At 45.8% G+C, this 15,884-nt stretch overlaps 1 protein-coding gene across 2 annotated transcripts in view; it reads left to right on the top strand.

The window, feature by feature from the left end:
• The first annotated feature begins 5,722 nt into the window (after positions 1-5,722).
• Positions 5,723-15,884, top strand: part of LOC149352385 (calcium-activated chloride channel regulator 1-like) — a 35,274-nt gene continuing 25,112 nt past the window's right edge. For both annotated transcript variants that reach the window (XM_089581546.1, XM_089581545.1), the window contains exons 1-5: positions 5,723-6,092; positions 8,645-8,912; positions 9,934-10,084; positions 13,649-13,769; positions 15,645-15,772. In XM_089581546.1, coding sequence (XP_089437672.1) covers positions 5,907-6,092; positions 8,645-8,912; positions 9,934-10,084; positions 13,649-13,769; positions 15,645-15,772 — 854 coding nt within the window. In that variant the 5' untranslated portion in view covers positions 5,723-5,906. The remainder of the gene's footprint in view (positions 6,093-8,644; positions 8,913-9,933; positions 10,085-13,648; positions 13,770-15,644; positions 15,773-15,884) is intronic.

Raw genomic sequence — 15,884 nt, 5'->3', positions numbered from 1 at the left:
GTCGGTGCCCCCCGTGGTCATAAGTACCGCAAAGGGCGTACGGGGTGCGAGCCAGCGGTGAGAATGCAGAAGACGTCTTGGGTCACAAAGCACTGCTCCCAAACCACTATATATACACTTAAGTGAGCGTTGGTTGTCACCGCCTAACGCTGAGTATGGCCACGTGACGGGCTGACCCCGCCAACCTCCGCTACTCCACCTCAAATCTATAGACCCAGTTTACATGTAGTGAGGTGCTCTCAACTGACATTCAACGACAGTTCAGTGGTAAGAACGCTAACGGGTTCGCTTTTAAAACCCTCGTACCAGAGGCTCTGCGTAGTCATTTTCTTTTCAGTGTATTATCTTGCGTGCAACCCCCGTACGCAAATGCGCACTTTAATGATCAACAGTTTGATTCTGCAGCTCTTAACCTCGTCATGACTCCTTAGTGTGCTGGCCTGCAGTCTCCGGCTGTCAGAATTGATCTCATTGTTACTGGTACAGCGGCCCGAAGTTCTAAACTGAGCTCGCGTCATATTTCATGCCGAGGGTTTTGAAGGGAAAAACCTCGGACTAAATTAAGACCTGTCTACATAGCGTAAAGCTCACCTCCTACTCGCGGGCAGTACATGAGCGACGCGCTCCACGTGCATAGACACGTAATGGTCGGAGCTGGGCATTATACGGTAGTATGTGGGGCCCGATCTCTGCATCCTACATTTTTTCCTCCATGTGCCGCTTTTTTTCGCTCTCATCTCATTGGTTAGCTTTTCTTTCCACCCTGAATAGCACTGATGGCGACTAAATGCCCGCAAATACTCAAACCTTAGTCATCGCTCCCCGAACCCGCAATGCCAGAGTCATACGATTGACATGTCACCGATTGCTTTGGATGTGGTTGGAACCCTTAATTCCCCTCTGTCTTTAACAGAATTGGTGGGCAAAGTTTAGTGGAAATGGAAGTTTCAGTCATGCCACTTGAAGACTCTATACTATTTCGGCCGTCATGAGTAGTCAGAGTACGACGCGGGAAGCACACCACTCCGAGCCCCGTTTGCGCGATTGAGCTGTATATGACGCAGGTTCAGATTGATACTTTTTAGCAACTAGAGAACAAGCGAGGCTCCACATACTATGTTTCAGGCAATACGGCTGAGGAGGAAGTCGTTTTGAACAGATTTCGAGCACGCTGTGGGTCAGTGCAGGCAAATGTGTTCAGTAATGAGGGGCTTTTGGCAAACCTATGTTCAGAAGTAAAGCAAGAGAAGCAGTAGTCAAGAATTTCGAACACGTTTCCGTCAGAGAGACCGCGGTCAAGAAGGAAGCTCTTGCTCTCCTAGCAAATCTTAATCTAGAAAAGTTGTGGGCACAAGTCAACAGCGCCACCAGTCTTCACCTTGAGATTTTCTTCGCCGTCAGAACGCATAAGGAGCACGTCCCGTTCCGAGCTATTGTCTCAGAAAAAGGCACATAGCAACACAATGTCTCCAAGTTCCTACAGCATCACATTTCAAGTCTTCGCATCGACGACTCTATGTTCATATCGAATTCGGACGCCCTCGTCAAATTTCTAAAAGATACGAACCCGACCACATGCAATGTTTTCAGCATAGACGTGGAACGTGGAAGACCTCTATTATTCACTGTCCCGGGACAGTTTATTACAGTGTGTACGCATCTGTATCACGGAGGATAATGTCGAGTATTCCTTCACAGACAGATGTGGGATTCCTTAGACGGTTTTCTCGAACTGCCCCTTTTTTTTTTCTACGTTCCACCTATGTTGGCTGGGAAGGCAAATTGTATACCCAGAAAGCTGGAGTTTGCATTGGCTCATGTGTGGCCCCAATGCTAAGTGAAATTTTTCTGAGCTATGCAGATAGATCCCTGGAACTTGAATTAGTTGGGCTACACCATAAAACTTCCAGATATTTTGACGATTACCTGATTTTTGCAGACCGTTCCCATTTCGATTCTAGGATGATTAACATCCTGAAAGTATTTAAGGAATGTGGTTCAGGGATGAAATTTACATTTGAGACCACCAAAGATTTCCTGAAATATTTATACATAAGGATGAAAGTGGAAGAAAACCATGTCTGCTGGCACTATAGCACAAGGTCTATTAAACCGATCATGGTTTGAACTCAGGGCACTCCAAGATAGTTAAACATTGCATAGCGAAGTCGTGCCTCCAGAATTCCTTGAAGAAATCGTGTTTCCATCTGATGGACATTAGCTTCGAAGCCCAGGTGACTAAATTAACGGAAGTAGACTACCCGACATCTATTGGCGCGCATCTCGGGTGAGCTAGCTAAAGGAGTAAGTAGCAGTTTTTCCCACACCAGCCAACAACGCAACAGGGATAAAAGTACTAAATTCGCCGCCATTCCCTACGTGCACCGCCTCTCTCGTGGGCTGAAGAACGTGGCGAAACGGTATAAAGTTGATATCCTTTTGTACGCTCCCTTGAAACTGGCCCGCATATGTCCAAAGGTGCATCATAAGCTGGAAGCACCGAACCGAGGTGCACGCAAGATCTGTACGCCATGAGAAGCAGTTCGTTGCGTGCAAGGAAGGCGTAGTGTATCACGTCAGTTTATCATGCGGAGCCATTTACGTAGGGCAGACTGGACGCTGTCTGAACTCACGCCTTCGAGAATACAACAAAAATGTCGAAAATAACCACCCACATTCCCACATTGTCAAGCACTGTCTCACGTGCAGCGGGTGCTCCCCTTTTTTCAACACAGCAATAGTATTGCATAAACACAGGGATCAAACCACGCGAGAAGTTATGGAATCATATCATATCGAAAAAAAACCGGGGCAAGTGCATCAGCGAGGCCACAATAGTTCTTACAGATAAACAGCTCGCATTCCTGGACACAAGCTGAGGGCTCAGTGGATTGTATGTTGTTTGTTATCTGTCACTATTCACTATACTCGTTCCTTCTTACACGCAATTCTTTCCCGACGCTCATGCGTATAAATTGCATTTCAAGTCAAATAATGTTAGTTGAGAGTAAGCGCTCATTTTGTCGTCTTCACTGTTGTCCCCGTCTTCTTCGCTTTGTTGTTTCATAATGAACTGGTACAAACTCACCCAACTCGCTCTTCTTCTAAAACGATGCCTTTTCACTGTAAACATTGGCGTGAGCTCAACGTTTTTACTCGCCGTCAAGCGATGTTATTTGCAACGACAAGAAAAGACAAAGGCATGAGAAAGTGTGTCTGATATTTCAAAACTTATGGATATTTTAAAACTTATGTTTGACCTGCCGTGGTGGCTCTGCGTTCATCACTTGGCCACAAGATTGCGGGTTCAATCCCGGCCGCGGCGATCGAATTTCTCCAAGAAAAAATGAATATAACACACAAACATATACCGCCGCGGTGGCTCAGTGGTTATGGCGCTCGGCTGCTCACCCGAAAGACGCGGGTTCGATCCCAACCGAGGCGGTTGAATTTCTATGGAGGCGAAATTCTAGAGGCCCGTGTACTGTACGATGTCAGTGCACGTTAAAGAACCCCAGGCGGTCGAATTTCCGGAGCCCTTCACTACGGCGTCCCCATAGCCTGAGTCGCTTTGGGACGTTAAACCCCATAAACCAAACCAAAGTCTTTCTATCATATATAGTTTACTCCATTTCTTCATTTATGGTGGGTGGGGGGGGGGGGTGGGGGAGGCGCAGAGAGGCGGGAACAAATCGGGGTTTTTCAGTACATAGCATAGTAACCTTCGCTGTCATCTAGATGCTTGGTCACTGCAGCGCACAGCCTTCTGTACTTAAGTATGAAAAGTTATTGCGAACCGGTAACTCCTGATTCACGTCAAAATGCTTTTGAAGTTGGCTTCAAATTGCACTAGTCTTCTTTCTATAGCCTTATTACAAGTCTCAATTCCATATTGAAGAGCACGTATGGTTAAAGTAGACGCATCATGAGCAGTTTACTAACGATACGCACTCTATTTCCTTCAGCGGTTGAGCTGGTAGAAAGCAAAAGGATTTTCAAAAAGTATATGACAGGGAAGGTTAAATTGCGGGTGGAATGGAAGGGAGTAAGATGCGTTAGCTTTCAAGGTAGGCGATGAATTTTAAAAGGGAGGAAGAATAGATACAAAATTAACCGATGGGGAGAGACCACCCATAGCTTTATTTTATTATTCCATGCCGAGTCAAAAGACGTCAAAACGAGAGCCTTTAGCCGCAGGTCTAAAACTGCGCCTTGCTCTGCCAAAGTTCCCTCAAGTATTACAGCTCTTCTCTTCAAACGCCGGCTCTTGGAATAAAAATGGTCGGATCTTTTTTACCGCAACCTTGCATACGGAGCGAAACTTGAATACTAAGAGCTACCTAAGTACGTCGAGGCGTATCAGGTTGAAGCGTGCAAAGAAAACACAACGTGCCGCCAGCTTAAGGCTGTCCCGGATGAGCGGTGCTGAGTGAGCAGCCTCTCGTTTCGCCTAAACTTGATATGCAAATTAGTCAAGCAGTGAACTCCAACCGGCTGCCTTATCCATAGTGCAGCAGCTTCATCGAGCTGCGATGCCCAGCGCAGGTGCTAGGCAGCCGCTTACCCCGCAGCGCCTTCGGCTTAACGATTGTTTTTAAGGTTGTCAGCATACCTTTTTGCCAGCACATTTACATGGTGTAAACTTTTACCTCCGCATATTTTAAACCGCATAAATTTACTGCATTAAGTACATGATTAGTTACGTCATTCTGCTCTACAGCAGTAATATGGTCGAATTTTATTTAGGTCACGCGCCAAGATTCGGTGTTCTGCCTTTGGGGACACTTCTGTCATGGCAGTCAGCGGCGCAGGTAAGGTAAGCTTGATTTTGCCAGCTCGTGGCACGCTTGAGAAAAGAAAAATGCTTAAAATTTTGACTTCCGGCCGAGGACTGACTGTAACCTGTGTTTTTGTAACTTGGCATATTCACTGATTCCTATCAGCTCTTTTACATGCAGAAAAGGAAATAGACAACCCAAGCGTATTTTTAAACCGAACCCAGTTAGACAATAGAACTTGTCGGGCTAGTTGGTTCAGTAGAATTTGGTGGGCTAGCTGGTTGGACAACTAATTGGACAACTTAGTTCTCAAGAATGAAAAAAGACTCGCCACTTTTTTTTTCGGCGGTGGCGATAGACAACATGCGTCTGTTGGCTGTTTAGATTGTTCTCTTCAGCACTTAGGAGTGAGCTCACAAAACAAGCCTCGGAAGAAAAATCGTCTTGTTTAATTCTTTCGCAAAGTGATCAAAAACTTTTGCTGTCACTCGTCGAACCGACGTTTAAACATATCTATGAAGCCAAATTTTGAATATGAGCTTACTGTTTTTCAGTTTCCTAAGTCAACAGACTCAATGAGAAAACCTTAAATTCGTCAGTGGACTTTTTCTCGTCTCTATGTAGCCCGTTTATAGTCCTGCTGTTGTGATCTTTGTCTGATGGAATCCCACAGTGGGTGCGACTAAAGCGCTGCTGCTTCTGTGTTTTCTGTATGCATGACGTATACCTGCAGCGCTGTTGCTTTCGCGCCCGTTAACTTGACATACCATCTCTGGCTCACCAAGGCGATGGGGAACGTCGTCAGCCCGGGGATAAGAGCCAAGGCGTACGTTGTGCAAAGAGCAAGAACGTAGCGCGCTTTCCAGGTTACACGCCACGCAACGGCTTTCTCCCGGCCCGTGGTTGCCCCGACAACACGAGTACGCCTGATAAGACGATAAGCGTATTGTCATACGCGCGAGGCCTGGCAAGGGCGCATCGCAGAACGGCACGGTGCCCCACGGGCTCGTCACGGCAGCACGAGCAGCATGCAGTGTACTCGGACCATACCTGGAGTTCTTCTCGCACACGGCTTCTTATCGAAACTTTTAAGGAAACTATCCGACGGCTGAGTAGCGTTCAGCAGACATGAAATCGATGTTGGCTGTCGGAGTCGCAGCCTTTGCCGTGCTCTGTTTGCCGCGAGGGACTGCAGTTGGTGCCGTTAAGCCCCAGCCGCCTCGCCTGGAAGGGAACGGATACACGGACATTGTTGTGCGCCTGCCACATGGCCTCGCACCGAGGGATCCCGGAGAACTCTTCGGCCAGCTGGAGGTAAGTGTGTCCACCCTGCCTGAAGGCATGGGAATTTCGTGTGATCCATCTCTTCGTGGCTCTCCGGCTCCGTGTATGCGTCTACTGAGGCTCAGTTTTCCAGCAGTTTCAACGATCGGTTACCCCTTCTCTCGCAGCGATTCACGCCATAGACAACACTTCCGGCAAGCTGTCGTATAAAAATGCACTGCCTGAGCAAGGTCAGCATCGGTCTTATCATATAGATATCCTCCTGATTAGGGGATAAGGAGCATGTTTCTAGTCTGCGTTGCCTGCTTGTACAGAGAAATGAAATTACGCTTTTTCATGGAACGTTATTCGGCGCTGTTGTTGGTGGAAAAATAAATTGATAATTTTTTCACTACCTTCACTCATTAAAGCAATGAAAGTAGAGCACATGCTGAAGTCATCTCACACCCAACAATTATAGACAAAAGTAGTTTTGAACAGGAAAGGGTTTATGAACGCAATTTTTTATATAGTGTAAGATTTCACAACAAAAATCAATATATCCGCAGATCTCCCGTCCGCAGGCCTGCATTTTTTTCCTATTAACGTTTTTGCTATCATCAAAAGCGTTCCCTATTTGTTTTCTATGGCAGTCTTAGCTGCTCGGTGCGGGCGATGGAAAAATCTTAAAAGAAAGATTTTGCGACGCATCGGAAGAATGGTCTATTATCTGCCGTATTTCCTGACAGTTTTCCAATATTGAAAATTTTTGTCCAAGAATATTGGACATGGGTAGGTCAATATGCGGAGTTTGAAACGCCATAGCCAAGCCATAATAAGGCTTATTTCAATTAGACGAGATAAACTTCAGAAAGTAAAGGCACGGAGGTTAACCTGATAAGCATCCTGGTTGATTACCCTGCACGGGAGGAAAGGAAGATGCAAGCAAAAGGGGGAGAGAGAACAGAAAGAGGTATGGCTTAGAATGCTGAAGGAAGAAGCGCACGACACTGCCGAAGCTTGTCGCTCAAGCTCGACACTCTGAGGTAATGAAGCGGCGAATGCGCAGGCCTTCAGGGATGGCCCACTGTTCAAGGAGCCCGTTCTCCGTCAGCGAATGAGTGTCATGCTAACCAATGCGCACGTCACAGCGCTTGTCTATCCACACCGAGCGGGGTGCACAGCAATGTGCTCGATGGTCGTGTCGCTGCCACAGGCGGCATATAGGTATAGCTGCAAGTCGCATGATTAGAACTAGTGGTATGAAAATACAGCGCCGAGTCACAATCGGCATGTATCAGTTGACCTCACTTCGAGGCAGGCCAAGTTGAAAGCCTAGCTGAAGTTCAAGGCCAGCGTGCTGGAACAGCAGAGTGCGAGGCCTGATGTCCACTAGAACAGCGTGGGCTCAGGAGCAAGCCAGCAAATCCTACCCATTGCATACGTTCTCGAAATCGATATGAAGATGTACTGACTGTAGTTGAGGGTAGATCTGGCGATTTGTTTAGCATGCCGTGTCGTGTGACGATGGCGCACTGCTGCAGCTTTCGGTTTTCAGAGACTATCTTTTCGCGGAATGCGCGCCGCAGTGCAGCTGTCCGAGGGGGCTGCACTGAGTCACAGAATAAATTCAATAGCGTAGGTTATGGGCTCAGGTTATGTAAGAACTGCCTTGCAAAGAGGAATATTTGTACTGTATTTTTGCCGATCCGTAGGACTGAGCTGCCATGGCTGATAGAACAAAGCAATTTTAAATGCGGTTCGGCTTTGGCTTTTTCCGACTAATATGTTCTTGAGAGTTTCCCAGCACAAAATAGCAGAACGCTGTCATAAATTTGCTCCGTTTCTGTGGTGACAACTGTACCTGTCATCTAACGACGTAAAAGGCACCCAGTCTTCTGGGATCAAATGCGTCCTTGGACATCAAAGAGCAGCTCGAAGGGCACCGGGAATGAGAAAGTATCAGCCACAGCCGCGCAGTAAATTAGGTCTGCTTGACAAGCTAAATGTGAGGTCTCGTGAAACCGCTTGTGCTTCTTGGAGACACGCAACGACTCTTCTATTTACAGCTCTTACAGAAATGGTCGCTGTGGTTCTTGCCAGTTCACGATTTTTCCTCGCCATATTAATAACGTTTTAGCTGCAGTTTAATTGCTAAAATATTACTGGACGAATACTTCCCACCGAATATCTTTCCCCACTAATACCCAATTAAGAATCGAAAAAAGAAAGAAAGGTCGTTGCGCTTGGGTAACAAAACTGCTTCATTTTCTTCAATTTTAACCTGAAGTCACTGCTGCAAAAATTTCTCCGGGGAAAAATAAACTGAGCCTTTGGTCCCTCGTGCTCCACTGGCAAAAAAAAAAAGAAAATCTGCAGTCTTTTCGCAGTTTTTTGAACTGAGTCTATCTATAAGGATGCATGCTTTTTAGCGTTTGGTCTTATTTTCAAAAAAAGAAAACGCATGGAAGAAAAGTGTGTGACAGCTATCTATGCACCATAGCATACTTTACCTTAAAGCGCCCTCTTCTTGAAGGTTCTGAATTACGCTCTTTATTTTCTCTTTTATTTCCTCGTGCTCGCTCAATTCATGCGCACCACAGAGGCTGCTTCGCCGTGCATCAGGCAAGCTTCTGCAAGCGTCCGACGGGAAGTGGTACTTCAAGAGCATACGTGTGCTCGTTCCACCAGAGATGAATACGCCTCACAACCTGCTGCTCCAAGACGCCACCTGGGAACTTTTCCATGACGCCCACATTGTGCTCACCAAAAGCGGCAGCAAATGCAAGGCTCGACAAAGCAGGGGCTGCGGAGAGCGGGGGGACCTCGTGGCGTTGCCCCTGAGCGCCCTCGACTCATCGGCGGACATTGGTAAGGGAGAGCAAAATTCTTGGTCAAAATGCGCACATCGCCAAGCTAGCTCGGAGGTCTCTTCAACAGCACACTTACACGCAGGACAAAGAAGACGAATGTATGAATGGCCAGTTGATGCACGGTGACTTGGTACACAAGAAAAAGTCTGCGAAACACTGTGCTAGCTTATGACTTCCTCTCTTTGAGCCTTAGTTTTTGCACAAATTTCGACGAAGAAACACTGTCGTTGTCATTGGGGTGCACGTTCTATGACTGCATGAAATACACGATGGTGGTTACTTTTCACAAACTCTTCTCGCAGCAGCAACATCGTGTGGCTTGGTCCCTTTGACGCCAGTCCAGTCGAGGGGTATGGTCCCAGATGCCACCATGTCCAGCATTATATGGACAAAAGTTTGGAATATTGCAAAATTGTAAGATACTGTCATGTAATTATTGAAGGTAATGGTCCATTCGGTGTAGCAAAATCTTTCTTTGAATTTTTTTCCTTGCTCGCATCAAGCAGCTAAAGCCTCCATATAAACCAATGGAGAACGCTTTTGATGATATCAGGAACGTTAATAGCCAAAAAATTCAAGCCCGTCGACGGGAGGTGGGCGGATATATTTATTGCTACAGTGAGATCTTATAATATAGGAAAAAAAATAGCGTTCACAAAATTTTTCCCATTCATAAATGCTTTTGTCCAGAATTGTTGGGTATGGGGTGTATGCAATTAGCAGGGAACACAGCGTGGCTTGTAGTCCAGTAGGCAGAGAGGTCTAGCTCCCTCCATGTTTTGAGGGTTGTAAGAAGGAAAATTTTCTGCTCAAGTAACCTTTCGGCTCACGTCCATGGTACACGAGAAACTGAATCAACGTCGGGCTGTTCGTGTTGTCGCCCCTGTTAACGATTTCTCGCTCGGCTGGAGGGACGACAGTCATGCACGAGATAGAAAACCTAAACACGAATAAACTTGGGCAGTGCCAGTGAGGGTCAATAATGTATAATTTTTCTTTCTACCTTGAATTTCGTGCAGACACGGCAGCGTCATCCGTAGTTCGCAGCTGGGCACAGTTTCGCTACGGGGTGTTTGAAGAGACGGCGTTCGGTTCCAAGCCGCAGTGGTGCTTCTACGATGGATCTTTCTGGCGCCCCACTGGCTGCTACACGACGAACGTCACTGCACGGTACCCAGTTTCTTTTTATTTTGTTGTTGGTTGCATTCCTTCCTTCGCAAAAACTTGTTTTATTTTGCCTTGAATGGGACGCAGTGGTGGCGGTGGTAAAGTTCTTCACAATGACGCCTTTGTGTTACTGCGTAAACCCATTTATACTCCAGCGTACAGTGATGAGTTCAAGTGGCTCACTTGGCAAATGGCTGCCCGACTTGGGAGTAATGGAGCAACGGTGAGCAACGGTAAAGTGTTGAGCGTTAGTGTTTTTTTATATAGTGTTGCTGCAGTAAACAGTGTAGCGTCGCCGCACGTATTTTACTTTCCAAATCGGCGGGTGATGGCGACACCTGTATTAAGCTGTTTGCTCTGTTCTTGGATATAAAATCTCCGTTTTCACTGATATTGTGAGTAGAACGCAAAACAGTATCTATACAGGCCAACTTTAATTTGTCCCCAGTGTCTCTCTAATGTACACTGCACTATTTCTTTCGTCCCTCTAATTTTCGAATTCTCAAATAATTAATCTTAGCACACGTTTGTAACAGCTGTGGCAACTAAGCTCTCCCAGTGCGAAAATATTTCAATATACAGCCTCTCACGCAATTAACATGAACTCAAGTGGAGACTTGAACCGCGATAATGGGTGCTTCAGAAAGGAGAAAAGTCGGGAACAGTGTTGCAGGTAAATAACGTTCCAGTTTTACAAATATGCCTCGTTTCTCGGTGCGTGCATCAAGCGGTCACAACGAAAAAAAATTCGCTGTCGCTTAGCTTGGTTAAGCCCGGTAATTGCGAAAGCAATATCCGTACCTACGCCATGGTTATACAATCCAATCCAATCCAATGCAATCCAATCTAATCCACTCCATTCCATTCCATTCCATTCCAATCCAATGTAATCAAATCTAATGTAATATAATCTAATCTAATTTAATCTAATCCAATCCAATCAAGTCCAGTCCACCAGTCCAGTCCAATCCAATCTAATCCAATCTAATGCAATCAAGGTCAAATGAAGGTCAATGGTGGTCACCGCCGCGGCACGGCAAAGGCGTGAAAGTGCAAGCAGTATTGCTTTTGCAATAAAAAAAAGAAAAATTTAGGGGCGATCACTTCGATTTATGCGGAGGAAATGCGATAGCATGCTTCTTTCACTCGCCAATCTATTCCAAATTTAATGCTGTTCCAATTATGACTCCATTGTCTTTCACTCCCCAATTTCCGACTACGCAACTGCGCAAAATGTCATATTGATAGATCGCGGCGAGTCCTCATACCTCTATCGGCGCAACAGCACAGCGGTTAAGCGATGCGGCACTCCACCGGATGCGGCACTCAGTCACCGATTAGGGTGCCTTGATGTCCGCGCCTCCGGATGGGGCTTGTGAGACACAGGTTGCTCTTCCCAAGCAATGCGAGAAGGAACAGCTATACCGCAAGCCTCATTTTCGCACAGCTAGCTCTTCAGAAGGCGGCCTTTTTCTACGTCAGCTACTGCTGTCACAGTCATTTGCTTCTTAGTCAGTTTCATTTTTGTCGAGTCATTCTTCGACCGGAGTCTCCCTCGTGTCTCCTACAAGTGGAGAGGGGGAGGAAATAGTGAGGCGTTTGGCAGGTGGAGAGAGGACGATTCCTCTAAACACCACCTGCCATGGTTGGCGGGTGGAGGCTTCACACCGACGCCGACGACGCCGGTCGGTATTCGTCTCCATGGCCCTCCTAATGCTATCGCATTAAATAAAAAAGAACGACTAACTTTCGATCTCTTATGGTACGAAAATTTTATAAAGCACGTTCGCATCTCAATAGGACAAATTTTTAATGTTGTGCACGAAACTTTGATAACTACTCTGGGAGAGCTGCACATAACCGAGGCTGCGAGACTGACAGAGGAGAAATATGTATAGTAGTTAACTTTCTGTGAAGCAGTCAGTGCCATCGCTTCTCTTTCGTTTTCGCAGTCTCGATCAGCACTTGATGGTCAACACTACATCAAAGCAAAAAGAAGGAAAGGAATGCAAAGCATCAGCTTTTTGTACAGCTAAAGCGTGCAAAAGAAAACTGCGGAGCAGGGATCCCTGAGCTCGTCCCTGGCCCCGCATTTTTCTGACGCGCGCAAAGCCTCACCATCGACCCCGTTGGGTTTGTGTATGGATGTGGCTTCAAGCGCGACTAAGCGCGATACTCGCGGCGTGACTTCAGACCATCAGCATGCGGATTCGTGCGTTCTTCGTCTACGGGTCTGGTAGCGCTTCCAGAGGGGTCTGGGAGCACTATCAGCCATCATATTCCGTTCCTAATGTTAGGGCGTCTCGATGGCCAACAATTGTGCGCGCTTTCTTAACGAGGTTTCAAAAGTCCATAAAAATTGAGTTGTTAAGTGACTCAAACACTATTCATTTTTCATTTAAATCCAGTTAAATTGCGGTTCCAGCTGCGAGGGATTTAACTATTTGATACCCGATCTCAACGCATAAATGTGCTACTCAGAAACTGCGGCGAGGACGCCGAACAGAAGAGTCTCGGCCAAGATTTTGCGTTGTTTCTTAGTAAAATGTGGAATTGATTGAGGACAAGGGAACCTTCAAAATCAATTCCTCCTTTGGTTTTGGGATGAGGAAGATTTGTTTTTTTTTCTTTTTTGCTTTTGTTATGTCCTGTCGTTCTCTTGGGGTCTGGGGGAGTAGGATTATACCCACATATTGCCTTCTCCTTAATATATTAAGCTTTAGGTAGCGTTTATGTATTGATATTTTTGTGTTAGTAGTTTGTGTTTAATCGATAATGTGATCAAATATACACTGGGTGTAATTTTGCATCTTTTATATTCTCCACGGTGCTCATTCCAAAAGGTACAATTACGAAAAAAAAAAGGTCTTGACTCGAGAAATTTGGAATAGCAGCTTGCTTTAAGAAATAAAGCGATCACTAAATCTCTTCTACTGACGCAAAATGTCCTCATCGAAACTTACTGGCTTTTCTTCGTTCATAAGAAGCTTTTGCTTCGGATTGCAGCACGTCTAAAAAAATCCCCTCACGCCACATCACCACGTCCTCAGAACAGCAATGATGTCATTGGCACGAGGCACTAATTATCTGGAGTCCCGGAGAATACCAGCTGCATTGAAAAGCTTCATTGGAGCCGCCTACAAGTCTGACTTCCAGCTCGAAGGATCACTAAGAACAAGAGTTCTCTATTTCTAGAAAAAAGAACAAATTGCGAGTTACTGGTCATTCCAAAACATAATCGGCAGAGTTACTGTGCCACCTTATGGTCTTCTGCAATGCATGGGTATGTTTCATTGCTTGCGTTACTACGTGCTACAAACCCTGAAGCAAAGCTCTGGAGGCGTCTCACGTTTTGTGCCTATAGCTTTCATGTACGTGCATGTTTTTTTTCCTTAATTTTCTGGCCCAGAGGACGTCCTTAACCATTTGACGTGAAATCAAAGACAATGACATTCAGAAGGCAATTTTGACTTTCCGTGTCCTCTACTGGGTTGTGTCCTGCGGGTAATGCTGGGCGCACGCACCCGTGACTCCCTATTCCTTGTGAGAGAGTCCTCTCCTTTCCAGACCTCAAAAAAGTATGGATGGAATCCTGGAGTGCTCGAAAAAAGATGTGAGCGTCAAGCAAATTTTCCAGTCAGCCAGCGAGCCTGCGTCATCGCTGATGTTTACGCCCAGCATACCGAAGGCACGTATTACGTTTTATCAAGAAGCGTGCCAAGTTATCTTTGCGCAGGGTCAGAAGAAAGTTGCTACAACGGTCTCAGCGCTAGGCAAGCGATGTATGGAATTGTTCCCGCATACAGAAGTTAAGCGATTGACTACAGATTCGCAAGGCTTTCTGCGTGTCACGTTGGCTAGTATCTTGTCGGAGTTCTGGCAATCATGGTTGGCCAGTGTACGGGCGCTGGCGAATCACGAATCATACGTGCAGGTAGGCGAATCCGAAATTCGTCCCCTGATGTACCAGCGTAGGACCAAAGACTGATTTACATACTTTGATTGCCCTGGAAGAAATACAAGGCAGTCGCAGGGCACGCAACGCCATCATCGTTCAGCGTTTTCACAAGCCTCCGCGACTGCCCCGATTCCATTTCCGCGGCCAATTTGATTCAGTCGCAAGGCGCCTACAACGAGAACGAGGGCCGCTTACCAGACATTAAAAATCGCTTCTTCTTTTTTTTCTGACAATAAGCATGTGAAACAGCCTTCGACGCCGTTTCCCGATGGTAGGAAGGCTATGAATATGTTGCGTCATTTCAGGCAACATTTTGTTTTACACTTTCAACGCTTCAACATAGACCACAGAACCGGACATCCGTTTATCTACGAAATTACCTGCTCTACGTTGCTGACCTAGCGATTAAGAATTAGTGCAAATCAAAAGGTTCAAAAACTTTAAGGTTAAAGGCTATATATAGAACATCGGTTAACTCTGAATGTCAACGAAAAAAAAACGAGTTGGGCCAGAAGTGAAGGTCCTTCTTGAATGGCACTCCCTATAAAGCACAACTATCGCAACAGAAGTTAGTGAGCCATACAATATGCGTAATGCATGCAGATATATAGAATGGTCGTCGCCCAGATAGAACCGAGAAGTTAGAACAATGTTACTTTTTTATTTTGGTCAAACTTAACACATTGTTCTTAACGTCCTGTTTTCCTAACGTTTCCGAAACGTTACAAATAAACGTTGAAATATCTTTTTCATAACCTGGATTAAACGTTTAAACAACATGTAGCATCGACTTTCGTTAGAATGGCAAAGTAGCCCTTCCTGCAAGGCAAGACCCACTAATTGTGATCCGCCACAGCTTCAATCAAGACTTTTTAAGGGGCAATGGGCAGTGAGGGTGACACGCACCACAATACAGCACGACCGATGCATCTCACACGCTCACCTAACCCATGGCATGACCTGAAGCTTATATAGCCAGCCTTGAAGGGTGCCAAAAGTGGCAGATGTGGATGGCTAATATGCAAATTTTCCTAATCATATTTTGCAGCTGTGCATGCAGTCTGTGGCAGACTCCATCTGAGATATTTACTTGCTAAGTTTTGCTAGTTTAAAAACATCATTACTGCACGAACAGCGAGAAAAGCTGATACATAACGGTTGAAAGTATTTAATGTTTCTATGCTTATATATTTGAACATCGTGAAAACATTACAGTTTGTAATATTATACTTATAATCTAAGCATTAACGCAGCATTTCGAGCGCAGCATTAGCATGCTTAGTTTGAACGTTCTACTAATATTTACCACGCAACATATAAAGTTATTTGTTAATTTTTAACGTTAACGCACCGCTACAATCTAACGGTAACATTACTGCAACTTACGCAGCAATTTTATAGCATTATTCTAAAGTTCGATGCTACCTGAGAAGCGTGAAGACAAACGCTTTTTATACTTCAGATCAAGTGATTACCTTCTAGCGACGAAAGTTTTAATAACTTGCCAGCAGCAGCACAAGGATTGCATAAAAGAGTTTCTGAATCCCCGTCACGTCATAGCCCTCCTGAGAAACGTACCGGTCCTCAATGCATGCCTCATTTCAGGTGCAGAAGTTCTGCGATGCCCGTGGGAACCACATTCACCTGCGGTGGGCACCCACCAAGCACAACGCGCTGTGCAAGGCTCGCAGCGTCTGGGAAGTAATCAGAGATTCTCCCGACTACTCGCCTAGGTGAGTGCACTAGCTCAGCGTAGCTAAACTGGAAGCGCTAGCATGATACGACCCTGTCCTATAGGTTACCGTAGTTCGAGTTAAGCGATACATCGGAAGCGCTGTGTCCGCA

This window comes from Amblyomma mixtum, chromosome 3 (assembly GCF_055824585.1).
Source record: "Amblyomma mixtum isolate Tamu chromosome 3, ASM5582458v1, whole genome shotgun sequence".
In the NCBI taxonomy this organism is placed as follows: domain Eukaryota; kingdom Metazoa; phylum Arthropoda; class Arachnida; order Ixodida; family Ixodidae; genus Amblyomma; species Amblyomma mixtum.
Note: the sequence above shows the minus strand (reverse complement) of the source record. Positions and strands in the feature narration are given on the sequence as shown.